The sequence below is a fragment of the Bombus terrestris genome, chromosome 14 (genome assembly GCF_910591885.1).
Source record: "Bombus terrestris chromosome 14, iyBomTerr1.2, whole genome shotgun sequence".
In the NCBI taxonomy this organism is placed as follows: Eukaryota; Metazoa; Arthropoda; class Insecta; order Hymenoptera; family Apidae; genus Bombus; species Bombus terrestris.
In genome coordinates this window covers 785,049-812,880 of record NC_063282.1, presented here as the reverse complement: position 1 = coordinate 812,880, position 27,832 = coordinate 785,049, and the positions used below count along the sequence as shown (strand labels likewise).

The window sequence follows — 27,832 nt, the reverse complement described above, 5'->3', positions numbered from 1 at the left end:
AAACGCGCAATCTCGTTTCTAGCGAAATCATCTATCGGCTGTATAATATACTTTTTTTCGGGAAACTAACGTTAAGAAAGAAGAAGCGAGAGAAAGTGCTTCTATAAATAGGAAAGCGTAATTGTCTTTATCAGCTTTCTTCTTACGAGTCTTTTCTAGATGTTCGTGGAAAAAAAGAATTCCGTAGCTGGTAGGGTTCGAACGAGTTACGTACAGTGCCGTGGCTCGTGGCTCGTGGCACGGTGTAACACGAGCGTGTCGCGATTCGAAAGGGTACGTTGTCGCGAGCAAACATCGACGGATATCTAGGTGAAGGTGTACGATTAGGCATCTCGCGGACCGTGGCACGGGTAGGTACTAGTTTTCGTTGAGCAACCGCCAGTCGATTCTGGAGCGCGTTGGCTGCTCGATTACGCATGCCGATTCCCCTCCTCGCTCGCGTCCTGTCGTTTTCCACGCGAAATCCCGCGGACGATTTTCTAGCTGTCGCTAGCGTTACGTAAACGCTTGGCTTTTTTCTCGATTTATAGATACCGGTATCGTGGCTTGCGATTCGTGGTACGAGCGATGTTAAAAAGATTCCTTTTAGAATTCGAAATAAGAAGTTAACGGTAAGAAAGTTGCGTTGGAAGCTTCGTCTTTTTTTCTTTTTTTTCTTTTTTGCTCTGTTTATCATGGTCGAAATTATAGTCATAAACGATGGTAACTCGCGGCGATATCTTATACGAGGAAGCAAGTACATACCATTGACGTATTAATGATTTCATTCAAAGATATTAATATAAGTAACGTTTGAGAAAGAGAGAAAAAAAATAAAAAATGTCCCAACCACATGATCTTTGAGCGAAAATACCTATACGTATATATAGAACTATTTGTTAGCGCTGTTCTACCAATATCCAGGAACTAGTCAATTTTCGAAGTAACAACAAATATAAAGAAATATAACGTCATACCGATCTAGGCAGTCAAATTCGAGAAAAGAACAAAAATTTGCGAATCTCGTTTACACAGCTGTTTCGATCAAGGCTGCTTTCACTGATTGGCTATTTAAAGATAGGAAAACACGTCGATTCGGTGATAAAATATTCCGCGAGGTTTTAGAAAAAAAGATAAAGCGACGATTTCGACGTTTTTACGCGAGGTTGATCGACGTCGATATTTTTAGCTATCCAGCAGCCTCCTTCGTTTCACCGATATTTGACAGGTTGCTTGGACTTGCACTGGCCTGTGCATTCGCTTTCCTACCTGTTGCACGTCGGCCTGGCCAGTTTTTCCTCGGGTTTACCTCCCCCGGATGCCGTGACCCGCTCGACGCCGCGGGGGTGGTAATGCGGGCTCGTATTTTTTCCCCCAAGACTACTAAATTTCTATATAATTTCCAGTCTTTATCGAAATTCTAAGTCAAATCGAACATTTTCGTTGCCGATAAATTCTATCGTATTCGCATTCGCAAAAATTAAATTTTAATTACACGTACACGATCATAGAGATTGGTCCGGATACGGAGAAACTTAACGGTCGCAACGATCCAGTTGAATCGCGCAAGTGCAGCGGTAGAGTAAGAATCTTGTAGCTTTGTTTCATTTTCGTAGAAGAACGCGTGAATAAGACGGTAGTTTCTGTCTCGAGAAGAATCGATTCCCCGACGCACGGAAGTCGGGACAAAAGAGCCGATTCACCGGTGGCGGCCTCCTTCCTAATCCTCACAAAGCGCCTCACGTCGCCACGAAGTCGAAGTTTACTTTTCGTGCTCAAACATAACTCCGGGCCTTTCGGAAGTGGGGGGTTAAACACACATAATCCACCGTTTTCCGCCGTAACTCGTAACTCCCGCTCGTATTTTCTCTCGTTCCTCTCTTTCTCGGTCCCCTCTGCCCCCGGACTTCGTTCCATCCAGGGTCTCTCGCGGTCCCTCCGCTCCGTGAACGAACTATTTCTGTAGCTCTGTGCGCGCCACGCGGCAACGAGAGATGCAACGATGCACGCGAGCACTTTCGAGCTGGCGAACGCGAGTATGTGCGACCGTGTTTCAACGGGAACGCCTCGACTTTACTCGTTCGAAGAATCTTAATTCCTCGATCGTCGTTTGTTCTTAATATCCGCAGTTTACAATTTTTCTCATTCAGCGTTAGGAACTAATTCCAGTCAAGTTTCTGTATCGAGCCTCGGTCTCGCCGATCCGGCGAATCCTAATTCGTCAAAGATCGGACGAGGTTCGTTCGTTCGATCGGATCATCGTTTACTCTCCGTATCGGTAATTTGGCTATTCTTGTCGTACAACGTTAGAAAAATTCCAGTTAGGTTTTTCTAGTCTTTGTCGACTCGACTGGGAATGACCGAGGTACTTGACCTCTGGTAAAAACGGGAAGAAACAGGCGATTAAGATATCGCGATTAATGCCCGCGCGGACCGGGAGGGAGCAGATAGCTTGCAGCAAACAACGCCCGCCTCGATGAATCAATATACACTTCTGTTTTTGACGATGCCCAGTGCGGTCCGGAATAAATCTCGCTGTTGGAGCGAGTCCCTTTTCTTCCTCGGAACACTGGAACGTCTCTGTTGATCCGCCGTCGCGTCGGCGAAGAAAAGAACCGGCAATGAGCGGAACGCTTTCGTCTCGTGCGCGACAAGGCTAAGCTCGCGACCACCCACTCTCTCTTTCCGTGATCGTTCTAGGAACGTTCTTTATAGGAACGAATAATAGCATCCTGAGTATCGCAAAACGATAACGCACGAAGATTTACAAAACAATTCATAGATAGAACGATTACGCGAGGATTCGATAGAAAATTCTTCGGTGATCGGTGACCAGGCACGGCGCAGATCGTCCTTCCGCTTAGTTTCTTTTCGTCTACGCTACGTTAGTTTCGTATTATCACATAGAAAATCGTTCTATCCGCTACCGCGTCTTCTTGGTAGAATAATCAACGAATTTGTGACCTTTTTAACGCATTTGTAGAATTTCGTCTGTCTCGTTACCATGTAGATAGGGACCGATAGTTTGCAACTTGCGATCCGCAAAATTTCGCCAATAGTATTAGCTCGATCGTATGCAAGACGCATCGTTGGTCAAATCTTAACCGCAGAGATCGCACGATCCCATGGATCTCTGGATGTTTGGAAAATTTTAATCCGTCCGATCGCAAGTTTCATCTCGCGACTATTTCTCTGTATGGAACGGCGTAAGAAAGAACATGACCGTAAAATTGTTATCGACGTTCGGCCAAGTTGGAGGAACTGTATGTGGCGCGGCGAGCGTAGCGGTGCAACGGACGCGTGTAAACGGGACGACGAGAGTACGGTCTAGGGCCGAGAGGAGAGCGAGAGAGGGCACACGAGTGCGTCTACATGCACGGAACAAGCACGTTCTCGTGGAGGGGTAACGCTGGACCCAGGCTCCGTGTGGCGCGTAGCTTATGAGCCGAGTAACAAAACCAGTCGTCTCTGTACTGGCTGACCAGCTGCCCGTCGCTTCTTGCCTTCTAATCCTCTGGCGATTGTTTTCGCTTCGATTCTCGCGACGATCCGTCGTCTCGGCCGCGAAATCGCTCTCAGATACCGTTGCGCGGCTGAATCACTAATTTAAAGTGATTCATTCGATCGACGTCGCAACTCGAATCATTCTTCGTGAAATATCGTCGAGATTCGTAAAAATTTCAACTTTTTTCAAAGTGATGTATCTTGGCAGGGAGCAGGTCGAGAAGAAAGAGATTTTTAAATGGAACAATTTTATCGGAAACATGGTTTTCATAGTTCGCGAGACGCTTCGCGATCTTTTACATTTTGTGAAATTGTGTTCGTGAAGAATAAGGGCAAATAAATCGAACGAAAGTGAGAAGTACATCTACCTTCTGTAAAATTCAAGGCTAGAACTGTAAATACGCGGCGAGTAAAAGGAAAGAAAATTGTGTAGCGGGATAGAATCCACGAGGGAACAGCGAGATTAGTCGTCATTGGGAAGCTCGAGGAACAGGGTTGCGATACGCGGTGTGTTAACGCGCTCGTGAAAGTCTCGTGCAGCGAAGTGCGCAGAAACGCGAGTGTAAACGCATTGTTCAAAAATAGTCGGCGTGGTCGAGGGCCGCGGAGGCTGCGATTCGACGAAAGTCTCGAGCGATTCGAAGAATCCAAATTAAAGGGAACTCGGGAGAGGCACTCGCGGTTTCGCAAACTTTCCTCGCTGATTAATGATCGTCGTTGGACGAGCGGCGAGCTTAACCGAGTAACGCGAGAAGAAGCGAACGGAGAAACGCGTCGCCTGCGATTCGAGCGATCGCAGTTCCTCCGTGCAGCGATAAATCGAATTAAACGTTGAGACCCTCTCGAGAGAAAGACAAGCGCGGAGAGGATGTCTCGTCCTACGCGAGATTGTTTATCCTCGCCGTTGCACACGCCGGATACGAATTTATCTCACGATTTTGCACGATTTTCTCTAATATCATTGGTCGCGTGAATAGCTTGTGCCGAGAAGCTTTCGCAACGCGTTCGAATCGAATGAATCGATCGATACATCGATCGATCGCAGCAAGGGCAAACAACGATGTTAAATACGAATTCGTGTCAAAGAGACGAGCGATCGGTCGACCGTCGATCCTGTTGGCTGGATCGTGATCAACGATAAGGACCAGAGGGGATGCATCGACCCGCGAGGAACAAAACGTGGATGACTCCTCTATAAATCTGTTATTCGTATCCCGGTTCTCTGCGAAAAATTCAATATGGATCGTAGCTTCAAAAACAACGCAGACTTCAAGATGAACCAGCAGAATTTTAAACTGAGCGATTTTGGGATCAAAATGGAGCCGTGTTACGCGATCGAGCAGTGCAGGACCGCCTCGAGGTACGCTCAAATCGCCACTGCCCAGTCGCCGCGGCAGATGCAAATGAGAACTGGCAGACTCGGTTCAGGAAACAACGGTTCGAGTCCTCTTCGAGTCGGCTGCAATCTTTCCCAGTTACCTTCGAACTGCTCCGCGTTAACGTGCAACAGTCAGCCACGAAGGAGTCCGAATCGATCGCAGAACGTATCCGGGGATCGATTTCAAGCCGCCAGCCCGAACAACTTGTCCGGGAATGTGTTACAGCCGGCCGTCTCCTCGGTCCCATCTCCCGGCTATTGGAACCAGTATGGCGGACAGGAGAGCGGGGTAAACGTCTTAGTAGAGTCGTTTTGCGGAGAATAGCTGGCGCGATGATGTTGCGCGATTTGTCAGGAAACTGTTCGCCTTCGGTCATGCGTGTAATCGACCGTTCGAGCTTTGAAATATCTCTCATCTACGAACGCTGTGCCTTCGGATCGTCATCGCGTCCCTCGCCAATTCCTCCACGAAATTTTCATTCGAGTTCCGCTTCGAATCAGATCCCAAACTTGCGATATGCCCAACTGTGCAGGATTAGAAAGAAGACGAGTTTGACCGAAAAGATGTAAAAGGCGCCACGTTAGCCTGCTCATCGAACAACACTGTCGATTCCCTAGAGTTAAGGTTAACCCGATCGAATTCGTACCGTTTTCGTCCGCCTTTTATTCAGCTCTACGTACGATGGATGTGACAATTTTGCGATAACCGGTATCGAAGGAAAGTCTCGCGTGGCACAAGACCGGCTGATTAGTCGCAGACTGCATAGGACCGGTTTGGTACTCGTACGTGACTTCCAGCCGACTCGAATCTTTTATTGCACATACCACGTTCTCAGCGTGCACTTGCCGTCGTTTATTCGCGGGCAGATTCAATGTTGAGCCTGTTGGAAGGCAAGGGACGTTGTTTTTAAGGGTTTCGATGATGTCATACCTACTGTTCTAGCCTGGAATATTCTAGATCTAGATTACACCGTCGTCGTATCGCGGTGACTTTTAAACCTAGGATCATTTAACGTTACCTTTTAACGTCATTAAATCGCGGATTTTTGTGCGAGTTGGTAATTTTGAGAATGTAATTAAAAAGATAACATGTAAGTAGAAGCGTGTGTTTCACCTGCCAATTATGGTAAAAAGCAGTCTATACTTTGGATACTTTGTATATCTTTCTCACAAACGCGCAAAAATCACGATAGTGGTGTCTGAAAGTGTTAACGAAATTTCCAAAGTTTCTGTGGCGAGTGCTTGGAATACTTTGGCGAGCCATGGGTACATTTCGAAAGAATTTCAAAGCGGATTTCGTGGCAGGAAGCGGCTCGCAGTCGGAGCTTTAGCCTCGACCTAACCTGATGTGCCGCCACTCGTATCTAATGTTTGTCTCTCCACGTGGAGTCGTATTCACGACGCGTTTCGCTCGTCCAGCTAATTAGTATGTGCCGTGGTGGCACGTATTAGGTGGCGGTCACACTTGCATACGAAAGACGCGCACACACAAGGCACCTCGTTCACCAGTACTCTGTCGACAACGAAAAAATCGCTCGCTGGAATTCGAAGAATCTTCGCACACCGTCCCACTCGTTCTCAGTTTTCTTCGTTCCCACCTTCTCGAGACGTTTGTGATACCCCGCGTTTTGCATTCTAGAGAACCCCTTTCACCGAGTTTGGTCGAGAAAGTTTACTCGAGTAGAAACATTTAAACAATCGGGAAATACGTTTCTCTTAAGATTAATTAAATTATAAGGCATCGTTCGTAGCCCGTTAAAAAATATTTGTCTTGGCCGGCGTAGACACGGGGTTCCAGTCATTCTACTTCGATCGAAAAAGCCACAAAATTCTCCTATAGGAGTACAAATTCCTTTTATTTAACTCGTCGTTCTATAGCTAACAAAAATAACCAAAGTTGCGCGAAACGGGAATGGAACGCGCGTATCGATCAGAGAAGGCCAGCTAACTCGTCGATTACCGTTTCTCCAACATAACGGACTTTTCACTTTGAAATCTTTTATTCTTTTGCCTATTCTTCTGCCTATTAAAACGAGATTACATTTTACCATCGCGAAGAAACCGACAACGACAAAACTAACAAAAATTGATTCGACTTTATGAACTTTTGATGAACTTTTGACGATGAATTCCACGGTTATAGCAGTTTCTATTTAAAAGACGATTAATCCGGTTAAAGATAGTTAATTGATGATCGTAGTTATTAACGCGTGTATTCATCGTTACAGATAAATAAATACGAGTAGTACTGTGGGGGAATGGCGATTGAACGTGCATCGGTAGAAGATAATTATATCGATTAGTTGGCGAGATCGTTAAAGTGCCTTTTGATCCTCGTGTGTACCACTGTCGTGTACATCGGTCGTCTAGCTCTGGCTGTGAATAAGATTTATATCTCTTAAGATATAACTTCTTTCCTTGCCCCGCCCCTCCATCTTGATTTTTCTGGCAAATCGGCGATGGTAACGCGGATCGAAAAATACGACGGATTTATTACCCTGGTAATTCCTCGAACGTTAAAATCGCTCCGGCCGCGAATTAGTTCCCGGAAAAGTGACGCTTCTGAAACGCGTCGACGATATAATTTCCGAATCGTTGAAAGGTTCGAGAACGTAAAAATAATTGCAGATAAAATAGCTAAAATTATACTTTAATTAATTATTAAACCGATCGGATGATACTTTTAACCCTGCTACGGTCTTCGCTTTTTTATCAGCACAGTTTTATTCTTTTTAACCGGCAACAAGATTTTTAACGTCTCAAGAAAAAGTTTTGTCGCGCACCATGTCAACCACGATTTTTTCGTTCGTACTTGTAAATTTGTTAACGATAGAGCAGTTCGACTGCTTCTAAAGCGAATCAGGATTAAAATTTGAAATACGCGTCAACTTCTTACGAAAATCTCGGCTTACGTCGGTATAATTTTCAACTCGGCAATTATTATGGAGCGCGATTGTGGTAATAAGACGCGATTATGAAGAAAAAAACGGAATGAAATATTCCGGATCGGGCGTGGTGCACGTCCCACACCGTAGAGCCTCGGCCTGTCTCTCGCCTTTCTATCCTCTGCTCGCAACGTTCTAGCCACGTACTCTAATCGGTATCGGCATCTCTCGATTGTCTCAACTCGAGTCGTTAAAATATCAAGCACGTTTTTTTTTCTATCGCCTGGAAACGAGCTATGAATTTTTCACGTCATACCGAACACGTTTCCTCGTCGTTGGATAGAAAAATTTGCTCATTAAGCGTCTATATCGAACGAATCGTCTCTTGGATCGGGAATACATCTGCACGAAATATCCTTTTTTGTGAAACTTTGTTGCCGTGGTCACAACTACGAAACGTTTTCCACGAAAGTGTGGTCGAAGAAAAACTCGCGTTTGTTCGGTAAAAACGTAGGCTATTCGCGTTCCATTCCACAAAATGACGGAAAATGATCTCTTTGCGAACCGTCGATCGACTTGATATTAGCGATGAGCAGATACGTTCGGTATACTTTTTTCGGTATACTATAAGTATCTCGAAAAAAAGCGCCACTTTCAAATAGCAGGTTTGAACGCGACAGATTCGAAGCTTTGACAAGTACTTTGGCAAATGAAAAAAGTGGAATCGGGCGGTGGTCTAGCAGAAATAAATTGTATGACCATATCGCTGAAAATTCTCCGTTCCCTTAAAATCATTTTTCTTGGCTATCATCGACGTCCGCTTCGCAAGTATTTGTTCCGAGGTTGGAAAAGTGCTCGCGAAGGTCGAATACATCGCAAGTACAACGAACAATCCACGCTATGAGTAAGAGCAACTTTTAATTGCCCGTAATGATAAGTCAAATATCACCGAGGACGGATCGAAACGATAACGATAACAATACCGAGGAAATAAACGTAATTTTTTATTCTTTGCGGTCGGTGGAGTCGGGCGGAGAATAAATTTTCGTGGAACCGGTGGCCCGGAGAAAAGTTAAATAGGGGTGGAAAAGTGGGCGGGTGGAAGCCTGGAGCCTGAAGGGAATCGCTTTATTTTCAAGGAAAAAGTTCTCCCTTTGAGACTGGCGAAAAAGGACGGGGTCCGGTCTTCTGCCGAGAGCGAGAACGCGATAAGCGATCGTTCGGTATTCCGCGCGCGCGGTGACGAGAGAGGAAAGTTCCTCGGCGCGGAGCGTATATCGACGCGAGCGGAACTGCATGCCTCTTGTAATTCTGCGCGGCCGTCGTCTTTTATGCAGACTTAAATCACATTCTCGAGGAATGAGTCGACCCTTCTCCTCGGAAGAGGAGAAACGCTCGCGTTTGGTCGATTCTACCGGGTGATTCGATTACGAGTTCTGCTACTGTGTACCTAGGCAGCTGGTCGACAACGACGCGAGGCGACCAGGCGACCAGGCGACTCGCTCGATTCCCTATCGATTTGATCCTTTTGCGGGAGGCTGACTTTACATGGATTTCAATCGCATTCTGATTCAGTGAGTCAATCCGTGGAACCAAGAAAGAAACTCTCTCGTATCGACAAATACGTTTGCCACTCTGCGTTACTAGTCATTTTTATCGCCAGGAAGAAAACCGCGGCCCGTTTAAGTTCGGAAAGATATTTACTGGGAAATTGATTCGAGCGGAACACGAATTGCGTTGCGTGGTGAATCGTATTTTCGTGCCAAGCGAGCACTAATTTAGCATCCGAACGAAACTTCGTTCGCCACGGGCCAAGCTTACCACGAGTTAAGCTCGTTGTAACCTAGATTCGCCGTAGACGAGGATCCACCTCGTTCCTGTAGATCGCTCCTGTCTACGTTTACCTCGTGGATATTAGGCGTTCCGTATCGCGTTCGAGGTAATAGTTTAGATTCCGGCGTAGCCCAATTTCTCCGTATAGCAACCTCGTCGACCTATCAGATATAGGCCAATCTAGATTTCCTATAATTTTGACGCGGGCCACGCGTGCAGGATGCCTTATGATGTAGCACTGCGACAATCGGATTCTGCGTAGTCCACGTAACCCGTAACTTATACCTACGACCGTTTACCCACTGTGTAATAGTATAGTGTATTAGTATAATCTAGGTTCTAGGTAATCTAGCCCTACCTTTACAACGTAGGACACTGTGTAGCGCGACGTTTCCGATAACGTTGCTGGATGCGTATTTATCGTAAGTTGGACTTAGAATAACGCTGGAACCACGTAATCGCGCTAAAAATTTTACTCGACAGTCTCACGCGGCCTAGGTCGTTACGTTTTACGCATTTGCTGGCCTAAAAACAGCGGTGGTTAAGTATACCAACCGGTAGCATAATGTTATCGCAATCATCGGTACTTTCGAAGGAAAAGAAAGAAATGAAAAAGCTACTCGTACGTGTATATTTAATACGGAAAACAAACGAAAAGCAGAAGTTGAAAGTATAAGAGTGATTAACGACTTTCTTCTCTTATTCTTTTTTCCCTCGAAGGTATTAGCGAGATACCGTGAATGTAAGCGAGAAGACGCGTGTTAATCGAGGCCTGGACGCTTCACTCGTTAAAAACCGATCACGTAGGCCATATCAGCCAACTAATTGTTGATTATGCAGCCGTTTGTCTTGGCTCTCGCTATATACGCGATAACGATACGCCTAATAAATAATGTAGACGTCGTGGATCTCTAGTCTCTTTTCACGTGCTGCGCTGCTAGCCGAGGCACCCATTCGGAATTACATATGCACACCTGCGCTGTGTGTTCGGAACGTTGTAAACCGACGTATACCTTACGCCCGTGGTGGTTGTATTGGTACCGTTGCCACCGGATCCTCCATCCCGTGTAAACGGCCTTAAGCCTCTTACGTCAGGTTTCCACGAGTGGGTACGCCTGATAATTACCAATTAGTGGGTGCCAATTAAAACGGGAAGCTTTCGATCGTACCGCTCTCGCGATCCTCCAACTCCCTTCTTCTCCTTTATCGTCAAGATTTACTCGTCGCGATGAATTTTACCACTCTCCCTTCTTTATTCCCCTTTTTTCCCTCCTTCTCTTTCTCTTTCTCTTTCTTTGAACTCCTGTTTACCACGCGTATCGTCGTCGACGCAAGTGGCTCCTTTGTTTGGGCTACCAACTCGGGGTTTACTGTGAAACCGTTTAGTCATCCATTGCCTACAGATACAGAAAAATCTTACGCGGTACGATGTAATTTCACGAGAAATGGCAATTCTGCCTTTCCAAGGTGAAAATAAAAGAGTCTCGACGTTTTTATCACAATGTACGAATCCATGGTTCGATGTGTTTCTGTTTAAAATATTAAACGGAATAACGGTATGCGTATGAAGCATCGTATGAAAAATATAAACATCGAGGATGTTGGCGAGCGAAAATACAAAACTGCGAGGAGGAAAATATTAGAATTAATTGTTAAACATTCTACAGATAGATAGTCGATATTCGTCAGAGTTAAAGCTAAGTTTATGACAGCGTCAGCACAACAACCGATCAGATGTCGGATGGAATAACGTCTACTAATGAAATCTCAAATATTAGATGGCATTGTATCTCGTGTTTTGCAAAACCGAGGCTCCCTACGTTTCCGCCTCTTCTTGCCGCAATTTCTTTCTACGATACGATAAAAGCGATTCTGCGAAATCGGAGCCGCAGAACGCAGCCAGTCCAGATACCGAATCGCCTTCGTTATGGAGTGTAAAGTTCGATACTCGGTCTCGAATCCCATTCTCTCGTCTTCCCATCGTGCCTGCAATTAAAGTTATGCAAAACATCGAAACACGAAGAAGAAATAGAGGTATACTCGACGAAGGAGAAGAAAAAAAGGGAGGTAAAAGAAGGCTGTCTCAATTTCTATTCGTCGCGGATGTTCGAAATGGCACAACCGGAAGTCGTCCTGTGTCAGAACATGCCTATTCCATCTACGGGTATTTCCTTTATGGCTGGCCGTTCCCTCCGCCATGGGAACCCATCGGGACCTCGTTCTACACGAATCGAAGAAACGTAAATTCAGAAAAAGAAAATACGGGAATTACCACGACGTTCTATCGTTCCCACATTCTTTTACCCTACGTCGCAACGTCATGTAAAATTTTTATCCTTTTTACCACGGTCGACGGAAATATAGCAAAAGAGAACGTCTTTGATTGATTTTCGTTTTGGATTTCGTTGTCCGTTATCCGTTATCCGTTTCGCTTTCGGAAGATTTCGCCGTTTTAAAGAGGAGGAGACCCGCCTTTCTTTGTCGGCGGTAATATACTCTGCGTGACACGAGCAATTCGCGTAGAAGCAAACAATTTCATAAAGGGGTGCGTGCACGGGCAAGCTCGTTAGAAATTATCCAACATCCATCTGTGACACGGCGGTCATTAGATTTAAAGACCGTTGCATCCAGCTTTTTTACAAATCGCCTGGCATTAATCTCTTTAGGTTGCGAGCAGCTAATGCAGAGGGAAGACGGATGAACGTTTTCGTCGATAAGACTCGTCGTTGTTTCTTCGCGCGTGCGGGTTTACGCGTGGGAGAAAAAAAAGCTGAGAAAAAGGGAATCTGCGGTACCAGGTGTCCAGGAGTCCTCCATTAAAATTTAATTAAATCGATAAACAGATACGTTATCGCGCGCGTTATCTATTGGCTGCAATTAACCAAGTAGAAGACGCAAACTTGTTGCTTCTATGCGGCCGGTAGACAATTTAGACAATTTAGAGGGGACAACCTCCCCGAAGGTACGAAAAATTAAAAGAAAAGGTAAAGGAAACGGTGATAAACGCCGTTTACACAGCTCGTACATCGATCGTAGGAATCGTTTTATCGTTTCGATCGCATGCAGGTGGAACCGAATTAATAAAAATATGTTAAAATGCTGCTGGTAGAAAAATTCTCACGGGACGTCGGGAGAGACACCTGCTTTCGTATATTTGCCTCTCGATAGGAAATAGTCTCATTGTCAGTGCGGCAATTAATAAGGGAGTAATCGACGATCCATTATACCAGAGGCGACTCTTCGCTACGCACAGTCCTCTCCTTCCGCTCTTAAATTCATTTCCGCCCACGTGTAGTCGATCGAAGACGTCCAACGCTTCAAGACGATGTTAATAAATTATCGTTTTAAACGTATTTCTTATCGTATGGGGTGAAATTTCTTGGAATTCTTGTTGGCCTGGCCTTAAGATTGTATATACGAAAGTATTCGAATATTTATCGCATTGAGATTAATCGATTGTTTAAATACTTTCGCGATCTTTGCGAAATATACCTATATTTGCCCTAAATGCGTGGCTTGTGGCTCCTATGTACATTTTCAGATATCTTTTCAAGCTTTACCAACACGATCATGATACTCGTGCCTCGTTACAGCGCTAATAATATTTCAGAATGTTTCTTTATAACGCCGCACATGATATATCCATAAAATGTTTCTACAAGTGTTGGAATATTTCCGTAAGCTACCGTAGTTAGGTTTCGCGAAACGTTTCGCGGGAAGGACTATTACGTTCAGGGGATTTTCAAAAATTTCTCTCGCAAAATTTCCCCGTAATTTTCAACGACGTGTCAGCCGATGACGTAACAGACGCGATATCTCGTGGAAAGCTAGAGAATAATTTCCAAGACGACGAAATAGCCGCTATGAGAACGTGAGACGAACATCACGTGCTCAATTTTCCGAAGACGTCACGTAACACGCGTAGCTTGCCCCGTACCAGCGACCCTTCTGTCCTATTTCAAACCTTCGGAAGCTAATTTCCCTGACAGAGACGTTTCCGTTCGTTTTCCCTCCTTTTCCATCCTGGCCGCAAGCCGGGGAACAAGAGAACTAAATCAATGTAGGACATTTATATTGGCTGGAAATCGCTGACTCTCGCCACTATGGACACCCACCGGGACATATTAAGATTTCTGATCCGGCTTGCCGGCCGTCGGACATTTTTATTATTGCGTGTCCACCGAACCACCCCCGCGAACCTGAGAAATAAAACGTGAATTATTGGCCACGCGGTGTCTTCTCTCTCGCCGCGGTCGATCCGACTTCGACTTTTCGCCTCTATCGTCGCTTCGTCGATTTTTCGATCGAACCATAACACGACAGAGTAAAGTTAGCGTTATTCGAGCCAAGCTAAGTAATTTACCTGGTAATTCGCTAAATTCGATTGTGCGTCATTTTTGAGCCATCTATATTTGAAAATGGAGTATTTGACTGGTTTTTAACGAACGCCATAAACGATAAAACACGTCCCGTAGATTGACAGCTTCGCGTAGACTCATAGTCTTTTCTACTTAGACTCTGGGCATGTAACGTTTAAAATACTGGTCAAGAGATCCTTTCCATGTACATGTCTCGATACGATCGAAAATGGAGGAAGAAATGGAATTGCGAGAGGGGGAGAGAGAGAGAGAGAGAGAGAGAGAGAGAACCAGTGTGCAACGCCTATGCACGAAAGCCACCGGTGTCAAAGCAATTCATTTAAATTAATAGGTCCAGAGGCCGCGCGTTTATCGCGCGATTAGTAGCAGCTTTTTTTTCATGTCCCCACCCAGGGTGGGTGTTCGTATTTGTACTCTCGTTATCGACTGCTGTCACGATAAACCCGATGCTTTTATCGCCTACAATTATATGCCCCGTTCCTCCCTCGCGAGATATGGATGCGTTCCGAACGCTCGCTCTCGAAGATCTTTTGTTCTTAGAACTCCGTAGATTTCGCGTCGCATTTTTCCCTTTTCAAACTATCACGTCGTCGAGCCTAAGGAAAAAATAGTTACCTCGTCATCTGTGCAATTTGCAGCCTTGACTCTTCAATATCGTTCCGAAGCAAACGAACCTAGACGTTTATTGGTTGATACGGTGCAATTATGCAAATTCGCCTTCGAACGAAGCGAGAACTCTTGATAACCCGCGTTATCAAAAGGACGGATCTAAACGCATCTTAGCTTCTTGGTAGCAAAGCGTGTTCCGCTATTGGTTCCTATCGGCCCCACTACCCTCTCGGTCAATCGGCGCGCTGACGCGTAGTCAGCTCGCTCGCAGTCTCGCGTAGGCCTTCGCGTGGTCGGTGTCGAGTTGTCTCTTTGTTTCTTTCTTTCCCGCCTCTTCTCGTCGCTTCCGAACCTTTCCACTAAGTTATATTAACGAGTTGCAAACGGAAAACGCGTATCGACGTTTCTTACAAATATAATTATTTATATACTTTCCGAGAATATGCGGAAACGGCGATAAGATTTATTTCACAGCGTGTGACCAACAGCCTGTTAAACACACGCCAGGCGTTCAAACGAAAGTGGTGATTAAACCCGAAGACCTTAAAACGAGAGTGTACTAATTGTAAATCGCTTTTTCCTTGGCGAGGAGCGCGCGCGTCTGAGTTTCCCCGAGTCCCTTTGAGGAAATTTCGCGAGAAATTTCGCAAGTTACAAGAAGGCGGAAGTTGCCAGGATTCTTTCGCGGCTCCCAGGAACCGCCGTTAAATTCGGCCTAAACGGCCATAGTCCTCGCGTTAGACCGAAACTTGTCTGTCCCTCTCGTTTTGTCGCGCTTTCGGTGGCACCAGGTGGAGTAGTAGGTGGTGGGAAAGTGGAGGGGCGCGAAGGAGAGAGAAGAAGCAGGGACAAAAGTTTTCGGCGGAACGGCGGCGGGAGAGGAGAGAAGCTTTCGCCGGGAGAATAAGGGAAGCGGCGTGGAATATTTTAACATATATCACGCTGAAATTGGGACGAGGGTATGCTGCCGCGAATCTCTCCTTCTGCGCCACTTTCCACCCCCGTGCGAGCCCTCGCTGGCAAATCGCCGGTTCCCCGCTACGCCGCCGTTATGTTGTCCCATCGCGCGATTTGACTTGCTTTCGAGAGGCTCCCACCATCCCTGACGATATGTTTGTCTACCCTGCTGACTACGGCAGCTACAGAATGGTAAGGGATGAAACGCGAATGATTTTCGGGCCTGGCCTATCTCACTAGCAGCAAAATGTATTTGCACGCCATTGTATCTGTTATAGCATTCGCGTACCAATTAATTAGCTTCAAGTACACTGACTACCTATAAGCCTTTTACGTACTAATTAATTATTTAATCAACTATATTAAATTTCGTGTTCTCTAGTAGTACGTACTACCACATGACTATAGAAATTTCATACTACGAAAGTACGATGTCGAGACTGATAAAAATACGCTTCATTGAAAAACAGGGGCATGTGCAAATACTTCTTCTAGCCTGTACACCTACCCTTACTCTTTTTCTTTTCTTTATTAATCTTTAAAATATATCATCGAACGGAGTCACGTGTACGCTACGGCATTTGAATCCAATATATCTCTTTGCGTCCCAAAAATCGACGAAACGAAGGAAATTCTAGCAAAATAAACTCCTTTTTTAATTTTAATCAAAGTAATCCTCTATTTAATGTTTAAAATTATCCCTAGTTTGGAAACGCCGAAGAATTCTTTTCCAAGAGTGATGGTTAATGTTTCGACAATAACCTACTTATTACGAGTTTCTAATTTAGTTTCTATTAATTATTCGTAAGATTATGCGAAGCTATAATCGGCACATAACGCGAGTCAGAGGATGAATTATATTTCATAACGATCCCTCTATGCTTTTCGTTCAAAATTGATAACCTCTATCGTTGTTTTCGTTGCAGTATGGCTCGGATGAATTCGGTCAGGACTCTCCACGATACACCTCCCCCAAGGCTGCGGCGCTCTACGCAGATCCCTATTATATCGGTAAGTTATCCAGCCTTTTTATTCCTACCTTAATAAATATCGTAACTTTCACGATAGCAAAGAATAACGTGATACAACGGTAGTCGAGTCGCAAGAGTTGCAAAAATACAGACACGACGTTAACTTGAAATTCAAGCGGGAAAAGGTATTACGAACAAAAAGGAAAAGTCGTTCTATCCTCGTTACCGTGTTCTCTTAAATTGGTATCGATCGTGAGTCGAAAATCTAGGCCGCTCGTTACCGGACACAACTAAAAGTAACATCGAGCCCGTTCCGTTGGATCGATCGATCGATCGTTGTCTAACGATCGACCGAGGCCTGGATCCAGCCTCGTTCGTGTACACGTACACGTTGATCCAGCGTGCACGCATCTATATCAGTTGGAAATCGCGTAACGATTCAAACGAACGATAAAAGGGACTTTACGATCGCGGTAATATTCAACTGTTTAGCGTTGGCTCGTAAAATTCGCCGCTCTGCCTGTCGCGCGTAAAAACAATAACAATTTCTCTTTATTTGTTCGAACAGCGGCGTGTCCAACTCGTTCCGCGCTGAAATTCGCGGCTACGCGGGATCAGAGGAAAAAGTCGCCCGTGGAAAAGCCGCGACGGCGCGTTTCGCCAGTCAACTTTATACGATGCCGCGTGCTGGTGAGATGTCGTGCAACGCGATTAATTCTGCCACGTTTTTTCGCTTTTCGACCGAATCGTATTTCTCTCTTCTCGTATTTCTCCTCTAGAAAATTTCGTAACTTTGAGGCAGATAAGAAAGAATCGTCAACGAAATGCACGATTTCTCGTCCCAATTTTATGCCAATGATCTTTCTTCCTTTCTTTTTTTTTTTTTCGTGTTTAGAGTTGTTTCCTCGGTTGGAAGAAAATGTGACTTATCATGTTCTTCTTCTTTTTCTTCTTCTTCTTCTGTGTCCTACAGTTTTCTTAAAACATAAAGAATCTTCTTTCGCGTCTAACTTAAAAGCTTAGTAACAGAGTTAATGCGCGAAATCACTGTTTCTCTGCCGTCTCTCTCTCCATTTTCTCTTTCAATCGCTGTCAACGTTATCATTCGCGATCTTGACTGCGCTCTATTTAACCGCGGATCCTGATATTTTCGAAACCAAGTCAGAAAATTTACAAACACGTCACCCAGCTCGAGATTAACGAAGGCAAGCATCCGCGCGTAATTCACCGATCGATACGAGAGCTTTGTTCTGGGTTCTATAAATTCCACAAAGTCTTGCGAAATTCGAAGAATCGTTTCGCCGTTACCCGCGGTATTTTTCGAGGCAGTTCTCTCCGAGAGAGAAAGCTGGGAAGGTCGTCGAGCGCATCCGAAGTTTCCCGGATGGATTACCGAGGCGGTAAATCAATAAGATCGGTAAAGTTTCCGAGTAAAGTTGTTATTAAAGATCAGAGGGTAAGGAGGCTCGTTGGCCGGCTTCTCGAATACGTTTTCGGCTCGTGACACCCGGTAAGCGAGCGGAATACCTTATAAATGGGGAGGAGAAGGGCGAACGAAAAAGTTTTATCAGACATCGAATGCCAGTAGTTGGTAGGAACGGACGAGTAGTTTGGCTTAGTTTCAGTTCCCTCGTCGTGGAAACTCTGGCCACGGAATTATATCAAGCAAAAGTATCAAGAAATACGTTCCCGAAGCTTATTGCTGTTGTTTTCAACTGAAATAATGGCCCGTGTCGTCGTGCCGCCTATTGCCCTTTCTAACGGGTGTTCAAAGACGACCAACAAGTTCCGTCGTCTGATAAAAAATCTCGTTCAGTTTTTCTCTTCATCGAACAACATTTTCTTCGAGTCAGGAAATCCAATTTCATAGAACCTTCGATTTAAGAGAATTTCAAGTTTCGGTGATTTTCATCGTGACAATTTTCCAGTGGTTTTTGGGCCATGTAATTACCTAAAAAACGGATACAAAGATTTCTCTTGAGAATAGCATAGGAACGCTCGGGGTACTTACCTGCTGGTCTCGTACAAGTGTAACTCGTACTGGTGTGGTAATTGGTGCAAATTATTACCAGGAAACCGATTAGTCGATGATATTGACTTTCGAGTAAGAAAAAATGATCGCACACGAGTTTACGGTTGTGTCGTGCATTGACTGCACAGTCACAGTGCTGTCGTGTTTTAAACTCTTTCCGCGAATAAGGAATAATGTTCGCGATTCGGTTTCCGGGCAAGCGAAATAGCAAGCGAAATAGCAAGCGAATCGTTTGCATCCGCACGCTTTCGACCTCGCTCATGGTAATGCAACAAATAGTAGCACGTGGCGTTCAGTGTCCAGGGCATGTCGCGCATGTGCTCGAATAATGTTCCTCGTCTAATCAGATTAAAAGACACGCATAGAGCTGGAATGAAACCCCGTGGAAAAAATGCGGCTCTCTATATATATAGTTCATTAATCACGATAGAAATATTATTATAACGTGTAATGCGCTTTTTCTCGTACGTGCCATTTTTTATATATCAAAGAATTATTTAAATCCCGTAAACGAATAAACGGACAAAATACTCTAGTCCGTAGCTTATTGTAAACGAATGTTTTCTTTGTGTTCTAGATGGGAACGCTGCAGGAACAGGTCCAGGAGATCCATGGACGGGAGGTGGCGGCGGTGTCCAACCTCCGTACAGCGGCTACGCACCCCCTCACCTGGCCCAACCAGCCTATCCTATGCACCTACCCCACGACCCCATGGTAAGCGACTCGTTTCTTCTCTCCGTGCTTTTCTTTTTCTCGCTCGTACGCACGTCGTTCTCATTCGTCGATCAATCACGCGTGACTGAGCTCGTTTCTTCGGACTTGACATTCCGGTAACTTTACGATCGACAGGAGAGCAGCTTTCCCCAAAAATTCTGTCGTTGGTCGACCAGCCGACGACCGATTCGTCGTTAGAAGATTAAAATCTACGAGCCTGATCTCCGTCCTTTGGAAGATCGATGCCTCTCGAAAAACTAAGCTGCTCCTTCGTTTACTCGAGAAAAAGAGTCCTCGCGATTGCTTCGTACATGTTAATAACGCCGCCACGTCACGAATTTCTTGGCTCTGCAACTTTCCGGAATGTTCGCCGATATATTTTCATCGCGGAGGTCGCGGAACGAGGGAAAACTTGCCGGTGAAAAATTGCAATCTCCCGGTTAGGCGTTCCGCTGCAGCGCCATAAATTCAGCCGGTTCGCAGCCATTTTTCCAATTCCTCTCCTTCGAAGACGTTCGACTCGTTCGACATCGTCAGAGCGAAGACTAGCCTATCGACGCTGACCTTAATCCTTTACATTCAACGTGATCTAGATCTTAGAAGAGCGACGCGGACGCCGAACTTTTGTTTCGTTCTCTTCTGCTTTTCGTTCGATCTCGTAGTCATCGATCACCACGTCGCCTGATACTATACCGATTCGTTGCGCAGATCCAAAGTAGTTGAGAAACACTGTTGACAGTGCTCCGTGTACTCCGAGCAACGTCAAATGACTCACTGGCTTCTATATATAGAACGACTCTCCCGCTACTCGGTGTTTCTAGTCAAGTGCAGCCTTCGTTTGATTTACGCCGTTCATGGTTACCACGAAATCCTCCTGTTCGCGGCACCCCGGATTCTCCTCCCACGTTCCTCTGCCTCCTTCGAACCCGTTCAACGCATCGACTCTCCACGAGTCTCTAATTGGTCCCGGACTCGAATCGAATTCGAATGGAGATGAGAGCTTCTAAGATTATCGTGTGCCATCTTTAGCTACTTTTGATCGCTAAAACGACTGCGAGATAGTTCGGTAGAATTCGTCGAAAGGCACGAAAGAAGCATCCTAAACCGGGTCGTCGAAAGAGAGAATGCATAGTTTATGCACGAACGTTTTACAAAGACGCACTCGATGCGTCCACGCGAGTCGAGACATCTCCGGCCGAAAGGTCAAACATTTACGATCCCGGTTTAACGATCCCTGTTTCCAAGAATCTGTCCCCCCGCAGAAACGAAGGAAGAAACCCTTTGGTCGAAAGTCGGGTTCGCCACGTTTCCCAGTTCTCGATGGTCTGCTGGTGGACGTCGAGGAGCACGGGAGAAACACGAGAGAGAGGGGTACTCGCCGTTAGTTATCGCCTCGTTCTTTCCTTCGTACAGCGAACAATTAACGGCGTTTCTCGGTCGTGAAATTGAGGGAGGGTCGCGTGCAAACTCCCTCTAATTTGTTGATAAATACGCTTCGTTGTTGAGCCGGAGACGATGACTTAAAATTAGACGTTTTACGAGCGAGCTTCAGTAGGTGCGAGCGAGGGCTACGCGCCACTAAGCGTATCCGATATCAAAGCCGTTCTGGTCCGGCCCATTATGTACCAGACTTGGATTCAAAAGGTCGAACGAGTCGTCAGTCGGCTAACAACCATTCCACGTCTCGTACCGTTCTCGCGGAGATGTCTTTGTCCTTGTCGTCTGCGACGATCATTTCGAACGGTTTGTTACGATGGCGGTCCGTCTGGCAAATTTTCCACGTTTCAACGAATATTTCTTCTAACCTGTATAATTGAATTTGTTAATAATTGCAGGCATACTCGGCAATGTCACCGAACGGAGAACCGGCGGCGCCAATTCTGGGCTCGGCGGTGACCAGTGCGGCCTCGCTGCCACCAATGTCGACATTCCGGGGTAGCGGCGCAGTTGCGGCAAATAGTGGAACCGGTGCACCATCCCCGGCATCGTTGCAATATAGTCATAGTCCTGGTGCACCGACTACCGCACCCTCCGCCCCCAATTCCGCACCCACGACGAACCGACAACCTGCTACGGGGGACAACCTCGGCATTTCTATCTCGGTACTATGCAGAGCTGAAAAGAAAACTAACAGTACTTCGTTCGCGCCATTCTTCGGGCGACGCAATTAGTAAATGCGACCGTTTTTAAATCATAAAAAGAGAGAGAGAGAAAGAGAGAGAGAGAGAGAGAGAGAGAAAAGTAGACTACAAACGAAAATGCATGCGAGATCAAAGCGGGCTCCCTCGCCTTCTTTGCAACTTTGCGCAGTACCTATTGTAATAGAAAAATCTGTTTAACCTGCCTTTTCTATTGTTTTCAAGCAGATTAACCCCACGAACCAATCAGTATCGAGTTATAGCAGCAACCCATCCACACCAGTCAGTTCGCCACCACCCTTGACTGGTTCAGCGCCAGGTTGGGTACCAGGTGCTGCACCAGTTTCTCCACATTTCACGGCGGATCCCAACCGTGGAACCATTCACATGGTATGCATCAAAGCTTCGCTGTTAACAGCGTTTCCTTTTTTTTTCTTTTTTTTTTTCAATTTGTTTCTTTCGAATATACTTATCTACCATTATTTCACCCGACACTTGCAACGAGACGAATTTGATTGTTTGTTGGAGAAACACACGCTCGGTCCCGAGTTTATTGGTGAACTAGATTTCAACGTGGATCTCGTTGGAAAGTGACGGGTGCATCTCTGAACGCAGACACGCTTCATCACCGTTTCGACGCGCTTTAGAAACAGGTCAAGGACGTTCGTAACAGAAACCTCTCGTGCTCGTTCACTTCTCTTACGATATTTTATCGTCTGCACTATGGTGACTCGTTGAGAGTACACCCGTTGTTACACGCACTGACTTTATTTCTGCTCGGGGGAGGATCGGAATGCTTCAATCGAGAGCATTTAGAACAGAGACAACGAGCGAATTAAGACAGTCACTTTTATTTTTCTTTTTTATTTTTTCTTTCGTTGTTAGATTCTGCCCTCCGTTGCGCACTTTTGAATATTCGCACAAAGTAGCATGCACTCGACGCACCGACAATTCATCTCGCGTGTTTTGTCCACGTTGCAGACCACTTTATTATCCTCCCCCTGTTCAGTTATATTCAAGTCGATCATCTGGCATATTTCATTTTTACATATTACTTTTTTTTTCTTTTTGACCTTCATTTATCCCTTTTGTTTGTTGTGAACGCTGTGTTGACTTGGTTGTTCTCTTTTTTTTTTGGTTTTGTTGTTGCGTTGGTGTTGTGTGTGAAGCCGGCGCCTGAACAGCAGAGGCTAGACGATGCCATCGGCTTTCTTCGCGACCATGCCGAGGTGAGGATTGCCGATTTTTAGTTTTTTTTTTCTCCCCCTTCTTGTTTGTTCTTGTTTCTGATCCTCTCTCACCAACTCATTCGTAACACACCACTTTTGTGCATGAACTTCGACACACGGTACGGAATTTACGACGCGCGAACGACACACCGCGAATATCGGCGTTTGATCAAACGAATGTGACGCTCCCGGCGAGACATAGCGTACTTCTTTCTTATTAATCACGAGTCACGTTAATTCTCACATTGTTTGAACAATTTCTTATTAATAAAAAGAGAGGAAATTTGCACTGTGAGAATTAATGGCATGTCGAATTTCCGTCACTCTCATCAGTTTCCATCACATCGACTTTTAAACAGAACCCTGTCTCATTTCACACACACGCTTTCCATCATCTTGGAAGTATGTTTAATCCACTGTACCAGCGTCAGAGATACCTTGACGATACGTTGCATTTAACGATCGAGCGATTAGCGTTGTATCATTGACACTGGCATCTTTGGTGATTCGAAAGAAATATCAAACAGCCGTGTAATCGAGTCGAATTTCGGATATTCTGTTGGTACAGGGTACGCGGATGGAGGAACGACTGGACGATGCCATAAACGTGTTGAGGAATCACGCGGAGAGCCAATTAGGTCTTCATTTGGGCCCCGTTGCTCCACACGGTTCCATCTATTCCCACACATCACCACCTCAACTAGACCATTTGGTAAGATTTCTATTCTTCCAAGCGATTGAGGAAATTTTTGGAAAATGGTTGCACCCATAAGACAAGTGGCGAGTCGAGCAAATTTCGTTGAAAATTTTACTTCTATGTTCTTAATATTAGCTACCTTACCAGTTTGAATCGATGATCGAGATGGATCATAAAGAATTGCTGTTCCTTTTCAGATATATCCATTATTTAGGTGGAAAATACACTTGGCATCTACTTAACTATAGATTATTGATAGATATTTGTACAAACTTATATCCTTAACACAATTATACAAAAACTGGAACCTAAGCAGAAATTTGTTTCGCTTGGTAAATATTACAACAACTATACCATTTCGGGTGTTTTATATATTTCCGCGCGTTATTATACGTATTTTGTGCATTTTGGTACTTTTAAATCTTTCGCCATTGCGTAAAAATTCGCAGCCTATGTACAGAATGTTAAAAATATATTTATAAGATGCAATTCTAGAAGAACGAAGAAGGGTGTTCTTAGATTTAACATCCCATTTCTCCATAGATATAAAGGTCGTTTCATAAAAAGTTCCTCAATTCGTATTTATTTAAAAAACACGTCGAAAAGAAGTCAATAGCGATCTCTTGCTCACAGACGAGTCCTCATCCTGCGGTAACAGTAACGCAACCTCAGGGCTCCTACTCTGGTCTGACGCCCACACCTGATACAGACGGTTCCATCAAAATTGAAAGGTTACCTGTGACGAATGCCAGTAAGTTTCAACTTATCCTGCCCTTCAATTTTTCATTTTCCAAGAGCTTCGTGAAATAGAGGTAAATGAGAAAGATCGGTTTAATGAGGTAGGAAAAGTGTTCGTTTGAAGATGGCGAAAGACAAGTGTCAACGAGCCTTGATAATAGCTAATCGGAATGGCTGCGTTCTATTCTCGGCGTCGCATCATCGGATAAATGCTTTTTTCCCACGAGTTACAGTGCAATGACGAGAGAGAGAGAGAGAGAGAGAGGGGGGGGGAGGAGAGGAGAGGAGATGAGGAGAAGAGAAGGAGTACCCAGGTGTTCTACGTTAGAGTTAGAGCCCGATAAGGAAACATTAGATAAATCGCGCGAATGCATCGTGGTCGTGCCTTTATTCTTCTCGGAGACCTCTGTCTCCGGCATTGTGTCTTCGTTGCTCTTTGTTTCTGTTTCTGTCATGCGTTCCTCTTACCGGTGAACGTTCGTAATCCTTCTCTCGGTGCTCGCCTAATGCAATGCACAAGTTCTCCAAGGGTCCTTTACGAAGAAACGCTCTTTTCTCCATCGACGACCATTTTTGGCGATTGGAATTCGGAGCGCACGATCAGGATTCTCTTTCTGGTTACACGGAGCTTGGTACGATCGTCTTTCCAATTGCTTCTTTTCCCTTTCCTTTTTTCATTCCTTCTCACCTTTTTTTTTTTCTTTTTTCTTCGTCACTCTTTCGACGAGAGGAAAAAAACGTCGGTGATGCTTTCACCGGCTCTCATCGATAGAGAGTATAGTAGTGTCTCGGCCGTGTTTCCAGGGAAAAACGCAGTCGCGGACCTTTGCACACAATCACGGAACTGATTTATCTAGCGCGATTCTCGGCGACTTTCATAGAAACGCAGCGCACGAGTTAAATACATTCGCGAAACGCAGCGAATTGTCAGGCGAGTGCAGCGTTTAAGGAGATGGTTGAATCAGTGTATCGAGCGTGCACGTAAAGCGCTTCCTGCTCGTAATTGGACACTTTTCACGGTTTCGTGACTAAGCGGTCTGTCCAAAGTTCGAGTATAATATCGGCAACCTGGTATCGCCGTACACAGCGAAGGTCATCATACTTCCGGGTGAGTTCTGGCTGCATTTTTTCCACCGTTCTTGTGGCTCGACAATACGCGCATCGATTTCTTGACGATCGAAACGGTTTCATTCATCGTCAACGTTAAGTTGATGAATGAGAAGGATTTGATAGGACAAGTGAAGTTTGCGAGTTTTCTCTATTTCACGAATGCTCGTTGATGCAGAGGAAAGGGTAGGAATATCAGGTTTATTTATATTTTACTTTTGATCTAGTTTCAAACAAAAAAAAAAAAAAAAGAAAAAGAAAGCGAACTTAACAAAAATTGTATCGCATATACTATTACTGTAATTTTAATAAAAGAACAGCAAGAGGTCAATAGCTGCCGCGGAGGGCATTGTAATTGAACAGCACGCGAGAAGAACACGATGAATTCATTTTTCCACAGTGCTCGATAAGATTGTCGAAAAGGGAATAACTTCTCAGATTCAGAAATTTTATAAGCTTCCTAATAATACCATGCAATTTCGTAAACAATCAAGCGAACAATCATTGTGAAATGTTTAGTAGGGTATAAAAATACACGCGGAGACCATAGGGGTAAACACGATAAATCCTACTTCCGATGAAAAGGAGGAAACAACCAGTTAGATCCAAAGGCATAAACATTTAAAAAATATGTGATATATCCGCGAAAACGTATATTTAGTCTCGAAAGCAAATAAAGAGAGAGATTTAGAATTATGAGATTGGTTAACAGCATGTGGAATTTTAAAATTATCGTCACGTAATTTGCCGTACTTCTTTTTCCCATGGTCTTCATATTTAACCCTGCAACGAAATAAAATTCTATCTACTTTTGCTGCTACTTGCTAACGCGGTATCGTTTATTTTCTTATCGTGTTCCGTGCCTGTGCTCTTCGGCTATAATCTCTAATAATTGATTTCTAAACATCTTTAAAGATATCGAAATTATGCAGCGATCAAAATGTCTTCGAATTAGCGTCTTAGCGTGAAATAGATGAAAACCTTGGTAATCTCATATACCAGCCCTCTCCTCTATTATAATACTATGACTGTGTTTTTGGAAATGTAAATTGACGGTATTAATAATGAGCAGAATACGTCTCTTTAGAAAAGAGAAAGGACCCGCCGGATAGTAGCGGCGGCGAGACAAAACCTTCGAGCAGCGAGCTTGCAGCAGCCGGAGTGATCTCTACGTCTCAAGGAAAAGGGACGAAAAGATCGCGTAGATAGTAAGTATATCTTGGATGTGTACACTTGTCTGAGATTGAGGCGCAACGATATCGATCATAGAACGACAGTAGTGAAATATCGAGCCGAGTAGAGGCAATCAGTCGTGAATCAGATCTTGATCCAAACGCAGCTTTACCATGCCGAATATATTTTAGTAGAAAGAGACCTGTGCATTCTACGAGGAGAAATTGCGCATCTTATAACAAAGTATAGAAGCGTAATAGGCTGCAAGTTCGAGATGGTAACGCTGTGATGGACTAATTATATATCAATCGACGATACGCCAATTACGAGAGGCCGATCTCTCGTTATTCTCGTGCAATGTAGACTTGTAACTAATCGATTATATTCAAACAACCGTTGTTCGAGTGCTGACGAAGACTGCGACGATCCCAGCACCAAAGCGGTGCGCGAAAAGGAACGTCGCCAGGCCAACAACGTGCGTGAAAGGTTAGTGAACACGCGCAGTAAGCTCTCCCGTTGTTATTTCCTCCGAGTTCTACCATTCATCCAGAATCCTCTTTTTGCATCCTGTACCTTCCTCTCGTATGCATGCCCCAAATCAAATAAAAGAAAACAGAAGTAAAAGAACGCGCAGTTGTAATTATCAAGATCTCGATGGCATGCTTACGCTCTTTCCAACACAAGGCCCGTATTCTAGCGTGACAATTAAAATGTTTCTGGTTAAGGACAGAAATGATACGAGATCAGGCGAGAGATCCACAGTTCTCGTGCTCGCCTCTCAATCAGTTTCATTTTAATTCAGCTGCGATTCGGTCCCCCCAGGCATGCTATCTATCTATCACCCCCCACCCCATCTTTTTTTTAGATCAAAGCACATTTCTACGCTCTGCATTATTACTTGAACGTTGTTGCATCGAGTTCTACGCTCTTTATATCGTATCATCTATCGGGAATCCTTCTGTTGCATTGTTATAAATGATTTCTCGTACGAGTTGGACAAAAGTAACGGACAAAGATCCTCTTGTGTATAATGCAGATTCGTTTCTTTCAGAATCCACGTCGTTCGAAGATCATCCTTTTTCCTTTCAATCTCTACCCCGATGATCACACACTGTACCACCCTTTCCTTAGAAATCATCTGATTCTAAATGTTCTAGGTAACAGCACGAACTCAAGTCTGCGCGTTAAATCCGCATCTTTCTGTCCGCGCGATTCTTTACCACTGGTTTGTTCTCTGTGCAAAGAATACGGGCCTTCGAGAATGGAAACCTGATTTCTGTCCATAACCACAAGTCGATCAGATAGCTCTGCGCGTGTTCAGCCAACAAAATCGTTTCGTATCGCAGTCGTACAGATTCGTCGGAGAAATCAAGAATTGAGATTTCTTCGTAGAAATTATTTCTCTTTCTTTTCGATCGCTCTGTCAGTATCAGTTTTTCCTGGCTAATTGAAAATCGTCGATTTCACTGCTGTCGAAATCATGCGCTCGATCTAGGACACAATGTCTCG

At 44.8% G+C, this 27,832-nt stretch overlaps 1 protein-coding gene across 13 annotated transcripts in view; it reads left to right on the top strand.

Annotated features, from left to right (window-relative positions):
• LOC100645175 (transcription factor 12) overlaps positions 1-27,832 on the top strand; it is a 107,213-nt gene that overhangs the window by 76,916 nt on the left and 2,465 nt on the right. For 2 of the 13 annotated variants that reach the window (XM_012315854.3, XM_012315865.3), the window contains 9 exons: positions 16,451-16,535; positions 19,105-19,241; positions 21,077-21,343; positions 21,605-21,769; positions 22,549-22,608; positions 23,168-23,320; positions 23,939-24,056; positions 26,223-26,358; positions 26,720-26,809. In XM_012315854.3, coding sequence (XP_012171244.1) covers positions 16,451-16,535; positions 19,105-19,241; positions 21,077-21,343; positions 21,605-21,769; positions 22,549-22,608; positions 23,168-23,320; positions 23,939-24,056; positions 26,223-26,358; positions 26,720-26,809 — 1,211 coding nt within the window. Of the gene's footprint in view, positions 1-3,497; positions 5,151-16,450; positions 16,536-19,104; positions 19,242-21,076; positions 21,344-21,604; positions 21,770-22,548; positions 22,609-23,167; positions 23,321-23,938; positions 24,057-26,222; positions 26,359-26,719; positions 26,810-27,832 lie in introns of those variants that run through there. The other 11 variants (XM_048412067.1, XM_048412066.1, XM_012315857.3 and 8 more) reach the window with 9 other exon arrangements.